Source organism: Alligator sinensis, unplaced genomic scaffold (genome assembly GCF_000455745.1).
Source record: "Alligator sinensis unplaced genomic scaffold, ASM45574v1 scaffold388_2, whole genome shotgun sequence".
Lineage (NCBI taxonomy): Eukaryota > Metazoa > Chordata > Crocodylia > Alligatoridae > Alligator > Alligator sinensis.
In genome coordinates, this window is record NW_005842102.1 from 299099 (window position 1) to 309612 (window position 10514).

Here is a 10514-nt window from a genome sequence, read left to right on the forward strand (position 1 = left end):
CCCCCCCTCCTCCCCATTACCTTTCTCCTCAGTGACTCCTCCCTTCAGCTGTCTCGTCTTCAACATGTGTCCATCATCCTTGATGTCTCTCATGCCACAGCTTTCATCTGGTGTGCCCTCTGCTTGTCTCCATCTCCTCTTGTAGAGCAGACAGTTCCACTCCTGCTTTCCCCAACTCTTGCTAATGTCGTTGTCTGCCCATTCTAAGCTGGGTATCTCTTTGGAGAATGTCTGATTTGTTCAGTGAACCTGTAAAATGCAATTCCTGATTCAGCCTGGGATCTTCTGTTAAATGGATTGCAGTGGGCAGAGCTGGGGAAATTAGTCATGAAGAGGCTGCTCCTTTTTAAAAGAGTAGGAAAAGGTCCTTACTGACCCTCATGAAGCCACAGCATCAGTGATGCTGGAAATGGATCCTTTGTAACTGAAATCTGTAGAAGTAACAACTGAAGAGAGGCCAGGTGGCTTCTTATTTTAAATTGATAGAGATGTAAGTGCCAGATAACTTACAAGATGGGAACAACCCTGAGCTGCTGAGTGCAGATTTGGTCCCAAGGGACAAGGCAGCCACAGGGTGTAACTTGAACTTTTCTGGTAATTTTCCAGAGCTCAGGAAGTTTTGTGTTTTCTCCCCAATTCCTAATCTCCAATGGAACTAGAATTTCCCTTGCATCCAGCTATGAATCCATCCTCTGTCCAAGTGTCCCCTGGGCTGGGCAGTCTACCTGTGTCGTTTGGCTTTGTGTGTCTACCTGGGCCTGTCTTGGAGATCAGCACTGTATGTTTTCCCCTTTCCCTCTCAGTAACCATTACCTGGGTCCTGTCTGCGCATGAAACAGCATTTTGTTGACCTCTGATAGGGAGGGCAGTTCCAGTTTGTCTTTCCTCTGGGGCCGGAGCCTAGGACCTGCACCAGCCAACTGGCCTCTGTGGTATGTCCTGTGGAGCCTTCCAACAGACTGACTCCATAGCTGAGCTGGTTAAGCCTAAGCAGTTCTTAAAACAGGAAGTTGGGACCATTAACTGCCCCTCTGGGTCACCCTTCCCAAGCAGAGCATCCCTGGAATGAAGGCAAAAGCCTACTTGCAGTGACAAGTTACTTGGTTCCATTTGTTTTGCAGTCCCCACTGTTGGCCTGTTTAAAGAGTCAGAGAAGCAGCAGTTCATGTTCCCTGCCCTTCATCGGTTCTTTTCCTTTTTTGTGTCCTTGTGACAAGGTATTTAGCAGAATTCTCAGATTCATTGAATCTGACAGGCTGTGCCATTAACACTTCTGCTGTGGCCTTGAATTTGTGACCTGTGGGCTGGTAGGACCAAGGGAAACAGCCCACATGGCTGCTTCCATGCATTGGAGTAGCAGGAAGTGGGTGCTTTCTGATAGTTAGGCTTCCTATTCTCTTCCCAGCTTTTACCAGTGAGTAGTGACCTGAGCTTAGGTAAGTGCCTTAACTTCTCTGTGCCTTGGTTTCCTAGTTGTAAAATAATGGGGGTAGTCTCCAGGGCTACCAAGGGTCTCAGTTCAGTCATGTTTACCAAGCTCACAAATTCACATTTATGCCAGTGTGACCTGGATAAACTGGTCCTTGCAAGTATTTTGGGCTGGACTTGGTTTATACCTAATCTCCTGAGGCTTGTGATCACTGCTGGAGGCAGCTGGCCCCTGCATTGAACATGCTGTTGCCAGAGTCTTTGAATTAAAGAGGACTGGTTTCTCTGTGGCAGGGCAAACAGCACTGTGGTCAGCATACCCCACTGCAGGGTTTGAGGACAGAGAATGTCTTGCCCTTGAGGCAGCTCACTGCAGAGCAGTTGATTTGGACCTGCTCAGTTAAAATTCTTTCCAGTTCGGATAGGACTTTTAAACTGCTTTGACTACAAAAGAACATGTTGCTGTGCATAAGGTTGTTGGGAAGGCTTAGCTCAGTGCCATAAGCTGCTGGGATGAAATGAATCTGCACTGGAGTTTGCACCAGTTCAACAAAATCACGTTTAAAAATATCATGGGCTGAACGTTGCAAGGCAGATGAGAGTACTGTGCATTGTCAAAGGACCTGCTCAGGGCAGTTTCCTGCTAGGCATGCACTGACTTGCTGTTACATTGCAGGGTTTTTCTGGCTGGTCCCGAGTAAGAAAGATGCAATCTCCAGCCAGTGGCAATCCCTTGTGCTGCGCACCCGGTTTCTCCCTGCTTTGTTCTTAGGCACTAGGAGTGAGATTAGGAACAAACCTGTGGTGATTAACCCAGTTCATCAGGACTTGTCAGGCTTCTGCACTACCCAGGATGGAACTTCACTGACTGATTTGTATTGAGGGATAAGAGATTTTTGGTTTGTTTGTTTTTTAATTTGATCCCTAGGAGCTGGGAAATATCAGGGAAGGAGTTTACTTCCTACCTCGGTACTAACTACTAATAACTCAACCCCTTCAATTACTACAATTCTGCTTCAGCTCTACCATGCTCTTCAGGGCAGTGTTCTCAGATACCCATGATATGAGAACCTGACTAGAATATTGGAGTTAGTGCAAGCCCCAGTTTCAGAGAGACGTTTAGCGTTAGAAGCCCACCTGTCTTTGTGGAAGAAGAACCACCTGCTGCTCAATGAGCTTCTAGGGCTCGTGTTCTGTCTAGGATTTCCTGAATCACCAAAGAATAGGAGAAATCCCTTTAAGCTAAGGATCTCACCACTGCATTTCAGTAGTTTGGCTTCATACAGCCAGTATATTGGGTACTATTTTTCTGAAATTTCCTTTGAAGTATTTGAGGCAATTTTAACCTCTCTACTGATCTTCTGCTGACAGGCTGCCTGCCTGCCTGAAAACCAGTTGTGTAATCAGTCTTGCTGACAATGCTGCGAGGCCTAAATTCACTATCTAGAAAACCTTTGGGGCCTCTTGCAACTGAGTGCATCTGCCTCTCAAAAACAGAACAAAAACCTTACACGTGACTTAAGTGAAGTGTCTGGCAACACTTGTGTGAGAGCAGATACAGCACTGGGACTTTACTGAGTTAGGTGTCGTATGGTGATTAAATGTAGGCCATGCTGTAACTGTCAATCTGTTTCCATTCAAGATGCCTTCAAGGAGTGCACACAAAACGGCAGAGACCCAAGTATTTGGATTGCCAGCCTCTCTCTTCATACCCAGCCCCAAAGCTAGAGATTCTTAGTGCCCAAGAAAAGCTTCCATCTCTCGCTTGTACTGGATAGGTCTAAAATCCCTACTTTGAGCTAACAGCTGCCAAAGCCTGTTTCTACTTCTGTGTTTCTTAAAGCTGAAAGATAAGTGTGCTTGCAGGGGGAGAGGGAGGGAGGAGTCAGACCTTACTACAGCCACTTTTCTCTTAGGAGCAAGTACTTCCCTGCTCAAATAACACTTTTCCTGAACAGTCAAATCAAGAGCCTCCAAAGTTGGGCTGTGTTTCAGGCAGAGACCTGCCACTGCAGATTGGAGCTCTTTCACTGTTGTCTTCATACAGGTATCTCCTGGACCAGCTGACGCTTGCTGCGGTGTAGACAGTCCCAGCCTGATTTTATTGCTGAAGCCAATTTGTTTTCCTTTGCAGAGATACAAGGCAGCCAGGCTCCGTGCCACAGCAGCACACTCAGAGGCCTCTTTGCATTCCCAGCTGTTGGATGATCAGAAGCAGCCTCTGGCCACTGAGATGGAAGAAGCCGAGCCTGTGAATGCCCATCCAGGAGCAGGAGACAAAGTTCCAGGATTACTGGCACTAAAAGAACAAAGCTCTTGGTCTCTGGAGACCAAGAGTGAGCTGGGCACCTCTGTGAGAAGGGGTGAAAGCCTGGCCAGTGAGACTGATGATATATGTGGAGCCTTGGTCATAGAGGAGGAAGGGAGTCGGGAGGAGGGAAACCAGACCCCTAGTTCTAGTGAAGACTGCCTGCTCCTGGATGAGGACGGCACTACAGGGGAGTTGCTGGAACACCCTGCATGCAAAGAAGAGAGCAGCACCAAAACCAGGCAATGGGAAGGCATAGACAAAGCCCCGGCTTCAGGGAGCTCTGAGCAGAGTGAGGTAGCTAACAAAGGCCAGGAGGAAGAGGCAGCCAGTCTAACCCCAGCTGGGCGTAGACGCTCCACTCGACGCAAACTCAGATAGAATGGCCTTAAAGGGGAAGCCCCTTTTGCATACAATATTTGCTGGAAATGTTTATTTTCGGAGTCTTTTAATAGAGCAAAAACCTTCAACTTTACTGCTGTTTTTATTTTAAAAATAAATAAGCCTGGCTTTAGCGTGTCTAATACAGGATGGTCCTGGCTTGTTGTTTATGTGGCTGGGATGATGGGGTTCAGTGGACCAGACAGTTCTGCATGCCTAGGCTTTGAGGGGAAAAGCTCATAGCTTGGACTAGAAAAGCCAGCTGGACATCTAGACCAGTGACGTAGAGAGAAGTCTGACTCTTGAGGGTATTCCTCATCCTCAGATCATGTGCTTTAATAATCACGTTATGAGACTAATGGAATTTTCACTGCCGAGAGATGAGATCACCCTTAGATAAACTGTGTGCGCTCTTCTGCAGTGTCCTCTACTGCCTCAAGCCAACACTTTCTAGGGTCAGGACACGGGTTAGAACATGGGCTCAGTTACTAGTACAGGGTCTAGAAAGCAAACCTCAGAAGAGACTTCCCAGTGTGGTTAGGTTCAAGGCAATTTTAATAAAACAGTTTATCTTATAAATAGTTCCTCTGAATGTTCAAAAACTTTAAGCTGTACAAAAAAAAAATCCAGTAGTGAAATACAAACAACTGCTTCACAATGCTGGCACCAGGCTGTACCCACAAGAGCTAGAAACAAGTCACAGCAAGGTCCCATTTACAGCTTAAGATGAGCACAAGGGTAGTTCATGCTACATCTTCTCAGAAGAGGGAGTCCAGGTGGTCAGTCTTGTGCTCTTGGAAGTTAACCAGACTCTCTCAATCAGAGCTCGTATAGAACTGACAATGTGAATTAGAATGGAACTGTAGCAACAGGGCAGGAGACTGACTAGGACACTAGCCTCTGGCAGAAGCATGTCACCTTGCCCAGGATTAAAGCTAGGAACAAAGCTGCGGCTGGGACAGCACCACTGTTTGCTAGAAGAGTGCCAGCACTGTACACCTTACAATTCCCATATTAGAGGAAAGACAGGCTAGAAGATACAGGCATGGGCACCCTCCCCAAGTACAGTTTCAGCTGTGAAGGACAGCTGACTCCATTTCACATGGCCTGTGACATGAACAAGACTTCCCACGGACTAGTTCCAGTGGAGACACTGGTGGCTCAGTGCTGGAGTTAAGTGGCATGTTGAAGGATCAACTTCCCCCACACCTACTCTTTTACCTATGTAGTATAAGTCACACATTTAAAAAGAAAACACAGATATACAGAAAGGGCAGAAAATTGAACCACTGGAGGGGACACAGCAAGCAGGATGTGCCTTTTCTATTCAAGTTTACATTTAAACCAAGAGAGAGTGGAAGTCCCTGGGGAAGTATCAACCAGGAGACACGGTTTGTGCACAAACTGATGGAACTAGCTGGTTGGCTCTGGTCCCTGCATGTCAGTTTGCATGTTCTGCTCCTCGCTCAGCTGCTGCTGAAACTCCAGACGTGTCTGCCGGTTGGACTCCAGCAGCTCCTTCAGGCGGGCATGGAGGTAGTCATTCTTCTCCTCCAGGTGATCCAGGCAGGAGTTGATCTGGTCCAGCATGGAATTTATTGCTGCATATTCTAGGAGGGAGAGAGTAGAACAATTTCAACTTCTACTCCCCCTGTTCAGGCCAGCAGGGACCACATTGCTAGAACTCTTACAAATGTGCCCAGAATACACAAGGCAGCATGTATAGGTAAAATGCAACTGCATCTTGTCACATAGATGTGGTTTGGATAGTCAATAGGACACGGTGGTTTGGGTACTTGGTGATGTGACAGGGTTTTTTACCTCTGTGCAACAGCACAGCCTGGGAGTGGCCATCTAACCTGAACTATTCAGACTTGCAGGCAAGTTGTTGGGTTCAGGCCTGTTCCCAAGGAAATGGCTATCTAAGAATGCAGGAAATCTGAACTGATATCAGGGTTAAATTAACCTATTCAACTTCTGTGGTAGGTTTGTCTGCTCAGGGCATGGACAGTGTGGCAGGGTACTACAGAAGAGCTTACACTGCCTGGAGGACTTGCATCTTCAGGGTGCTTAATCTGGGACCTGTCACTTAAGGGTCTGGCCTGGGTTAAACTGCTACAACATCACAGCATCTCTCATGGTTGAGGCGGGGTGAATCCCATTGCAAGGGCCAAACGGAAACATCTCAACATCCCAGGAGCAATAAAACTGGAGGCACACTGATCCATCCACCCCAAGCTGTTAACCCATTTACTGAGACCATGCTGGTCAAGTTTGACTATTTAAGACCTCACATGGGAGGAGAAGATCTAGTCTAAACCAGCTGTGCGGGATCAAAGTTGCATGCCACACAGCTGGCACAAACTGACCTGAGGGCAAGGCTCAAGCTGGTTCCCCAGCCTAGTTCTTTGTTCAAAGGACAAGATGAAATGCTCATTCCATTCAAGTATGATTGAATTTTATAACAAAGAATTAGATTGGCTTTCATTTGGAGACATGTCCTTCATGTTACCTGAAGCAACACACCTGCACAGTCATTACCATTATGAAATGCTTGGGGCACAGCCCTACCCTCACTAAAACTTCAGGCCTGTACCATGCGCTGCCATGCCAAGATTCCTGACCCTGTTTCCATATTAGGTGTGACACTGAAGTAAGCAACTCTGACTTGAATGGGAACACAATGAAGTGGTTTAGATCATGCCAAGTGACCCATCCCTAGCCTGGGACAGTACTGTTTTGAAGCTATCAGGATATTTCATCCTCTGACCTCATGAGATGCCAGGGCCTGTGTCAGCAGCCCTCCTCTCCCACCAGAGCTCATGCAGCCACCATTCAGTAGGGAAACAGGAGCAGCACACAGGGGAGTTACAGAGGATCCTGTGCTTGGAAGTAAAAGGAACTGGCAACTGGTGCATTGAGTTCATCTTGTCAGTTTATTCTGTGTCCAAGCTACAAGGCTATTTTTAAATCAGTAGTGGCCTTATGGCTGGGTCCCCTGAACAGAACCACCGTTAATCCCTGGGTGCTGCATTCTCCTCTCAGCAATGGGCAGAGGAGGCCACACTGGAAGAGGTGCAGTTTAGAAGTGCAAGTTTCAGCACAGCCTCTGAGAAAGCAAAGGCTTTTTGGACAACCAATAGCTGTTGCTGCATTGCTCTTCCCCTTGTGGCATAAAGAAAACCAGAGAGAGTGGAGACCCCTGAAATAGCAGAAAAACTCTTTGCAAATAAGGAAGGAGAGCCAGATGTTCAACCCAGCAAGGAACATCACAGGTGTTATCAGACACTCAGCAAATCAGCTGCTGAATGTCTGCAGAAATACAACATGAAGCCACAAGGGGAATATACCAGAGGAGCATCCTTCTGGTATGACACAAGCTGTACCAGGGGAGGTTCAGCCACCCAACCAATTAATGCAGACAGTAGCCACTGGCAACTCCACTACAGAAGAGCATACCAAGCTGTCAGCAAGGGACAACAGGACCGTGTGTTGTTTCTGGAGAGCCAACACACAAAAAAACTAAGATTTAACAGGACTATGAAGTCATCTACTGAGTCTCCACTGGCAATGATATACTTTGGAACAAATGCCTTGACAAGACCTAGAACTATACAGATACAGAAAGCTTCAAGAGATCTTAGGAAGGAGCTATAGAAAAGTCCAAACTCTCTGAGATCCTACAGGTCTACCAAGCAAGCAAGAGCAGGCGCTGAAGGTGAACAACTGTTGATTCCCTGGCTGCTGCACAGCTGAAAAAACTGAAAGGAGCATTGAGGGGTGCCACAGCCTGCATCCCACTGGCAGGGGTCTAGTTTTCTCAGCTGGAGCAGCAAAGAGGACATGTCCCGGAGCAGCGGGGAGGCATGCAGAGGCAAACCCAGTACAGACTGGGGTGTGTTCTGAACAAGGCAATCAGGATTCGTAGTAGAGATGATTTATTAGACCAACAAGATTTTTGCAAAAAAAAAATGCCTTTAATTGCAATTCCTTCTGAACAAGCTATTTCAGCCTGACAAAGGAGGAGGAAGAAATTTCCACTTGCTTATATGGTAGCACAACAGTGATGCAGCCCTGACGGTCCAGAGGCGAGGGTTTGATTGGGCCAAGGATGTAGGTGGGTAAGATTAGACACGCTCCCCAGTGCAAGGCACTACAAAGAGAGCCCCGAGGACGAGCGCTCGGCATCCCAGACCTTGCACCGCTGGCCCAGGCAGAGCTCGCCCTCGCCTCTCTCCGCAGCAGAGGGACGGGGAGGCACAGCCCTTCCCACAACCGAGGCCTGGCCCTAACCCCCGGAGCAGAGAGCTGCAAACCCCGGTCTCCACGGCGGGGCCGAGCTGCAGGGAGGCGGGCGCACTGCGTGGCCGTTTTGCCTCGGGCCAAGCAGAGCCGGCTCCTGCCCGGGCACAGCTCACCTTCCTCCCCGAAACTGTCCTCGCCGCCGTCCTCACCCGGCCCCGCGCCGCCCGCCACGTGCGGCTCCCCGTTGGGCCCCGACATGCTGCGCCCGGAACAAACACCGCCAAGCCCCGCCCCCTGCCCGACGAGGGGCGGAGCCATCTTGACCCGGAAGGGGGCGGAGCGATGTCGGGCGGGTCACGTGAGAGGGGGCGGAGCTTGCGGACAGCGCGGTCCCGCCCCGGAAGTAAAGTGCTTGGTTCTGGGCAGGGAGCGGAGCCGGCGAGTTGCGGGAGGCTCTTGGGTCTTGCGTCCGGGAAGGGGGCGCAGGTGCAATCAGCAAAGCAGCCCGGGAAGTGCCCCTAGTGCAACCGGAGAGCCACAGATTGCGGGGCCGGAAGGGATGTGGGAAGATCAGCGGGTCCAGGCGCCTGCACCAGGCAGGAAAGAGAACTGGGGTCCGGTGCCCGTCCATCACCCCTGGCCAGTGGCTGCCCCCCCTCTTCTTGAACACCTCCAGTCATGGGGAGTCCCCCGCTTCCCTGGCAGACGAGGGGCTTTGCTTGAATCCGATCACTTTGATTAGACCCGCTCCAATCCTTGGAAAAATTCTTCTTAGCAAGCTGTCGGGTTTAAACCCAATAGCTTGCTAGTGAGACTTTTTCCAAGGATTCGAGTGGCTCTAATCAAAGAGATCGGATTCACCCAAAGACCGTCCTCTGCCCGCATCCTTAGACCAACCCGGCTGCACCCTGCGCCCCCACAGCTTCCCTGGGCAGCCCTTTTGCAGCACCTGTGGCTTCATAGGGGACTGGAATATCTGTGCTGATCAGCTGGGTAAACCTCTGAGATCTCAGATAAGGGCTGCTGTAGAAGTGCAAACGGTTACTATCCGCTCCTCGTTTTTATGCGTTAGACTGGAGAAGTCTGGGCCAGTACTTTGCACCAGCCTAGCAGTCAAGGTGGGGAATGGAGGGGCATGAAACCACATAGAGATGGAAAGGAGGGGGCTGCTCGCCTTTCCAGAAGTGCAGCCTTCTCCTTTCCATCTCCATGTGGATTCATAAAGCAGAGGGGAGGATTAGATAATCAGTGCGGTGACAGCAGAGGGTGGAGATGAGTAGACTTTCTTCAAAAGCGGGGAAAAAACCTCACTAAATATTCACAAGCACCATCTTGACTTTAGTTTTCCCTGTGAACAATTGCTCTGCTGCTTGCAGAGAATGTTTTATTCACGTTCGTCCACTCAGAGGCAGACCAGGTGCTTTGGGTAAATGTGTCATCTTATATTCAACCAGCTAAATAGTTGTTCTTTGCAAGGTTTTGGGCACAAATGCCCTTCTTCAGGCAATTGGGACTCATAGTAGAGGTGATATCTTTTATTAGACGAACAGGATTTTTGCAAAAAAGTTTCTTTAATTGCAAGCTTTCGGGCACAAACACCCTTCACCGGGCATGGGAGAAAAGATTGTAAAAGTCCTCGAGTAGAAATTAAAGTTCATATTTCATAGGCGTTCACAGAGGAGCCAATAGATGGACAACTCCTCTGGGCAGGCAGTTCATCGCTGGTCTGGACAGACAAGGCTTTTTGGTTGAATCTGATCTTTTATTAGACCAACTTATTGGCCGGTGTGGAGCCTCTCACCTCCCGTGAGGACCTGCCTTGATGCAGATTGCCTTGAAACAAAGGCAGGATCTCAGGTTTCAGGTGGTCACGGTTGCTTCCCACTTGGGAAAATATGAAGATTTCATTTTTAAAAACCAGCTAAAATTCGATCTCTTCCAGGTGTCGGGCATCCAGGTTGTAGCCGTATTGGTCTAAAGGAAAAGGTGATCCGGACTCGTACTAGTGGAGACGATTTATTTTATTAGACCAACAAGATTTTTGCAAAAAAACCCCAAAAAAGTCTTTCATTGCAAGCTTTCGGGCACAAACGCCCTTCATCAGGCATTGCAGGTGCCTCTCCCTATGCCTGAAGAAGGGCGTCGGTGCCCG

At 48.9% G+C, this 10514-nt stretch overlaps 2 protein-coding genes across 4 annotated transcripts in view; one reads left to right on the forward strand and one right to left on the reverse strand.

Moving 5' to 3' along the window:
- CIZ1 (CDKN1A interacting zinc finger protein 1) overlaps window positions 1-4267 on the forward strand; it is a 26758-nt gene extending 22491 nt beyond the window's left edge. For 2 of the 3 annotated variants that reach the window (XM_025204997.1, XM_025205000.1), the window contains one exon: window positions 3563-4267. In XM_025204997.1, coding sequence (XP_025060782.1) covers window positions 3563-4117 — 555 coding nt within the window. In that variant the 3' untranslated portion in view covers window positions 4118-4267. The remainder of the gene's footprint in view (window positions 1-3562) is intronic. The other variant, XM_025204999.1, reaches the window with a different exon arrangement.
- Window positions 4268-4650: 383 nt separating this feature from the next.
- CUNH9orf16 (chromosome unknown C9orf16 homolog) lies at window positions 4651-8693 on the reverse strand. Its single transcript, XM_006024310.3, has 2 exons — window positions 8536-8693; window positions 4651-5727 (listed from the first exon to the last, which is right to left on the reverse strand). Exons 1-2 carry the CDS (start codon window positions 8678-8680, stop codon window positions 5531-5533), a joined length of 342 nt encoding a protein of 113 aa, XP_006024372.2. The 5' UTR covers window positions 8681-8693; the 3' UTR covers window positions 4651-5530.
- Between the last annotated feature and the right edge of the window lie 1821 nt (window positions 8694-10514).

Coding starts and splice junctions, on each gene's coding strand:
- CUNH9orf16 (XM_006024310.3), bottom strand. CDS start 8,680: ATGGCTCCGCCCCTCGTCGGGCAGGGGGCGGGGCTTGGCGGTGTTTGT. Junction 5,728..8,535: donor GGACAGTTTCGGGGAGGAAG/GTGAGCTGTGCC, acceptor TCTCCCTCCTAG/AATATGCAGCAATAAATTCC.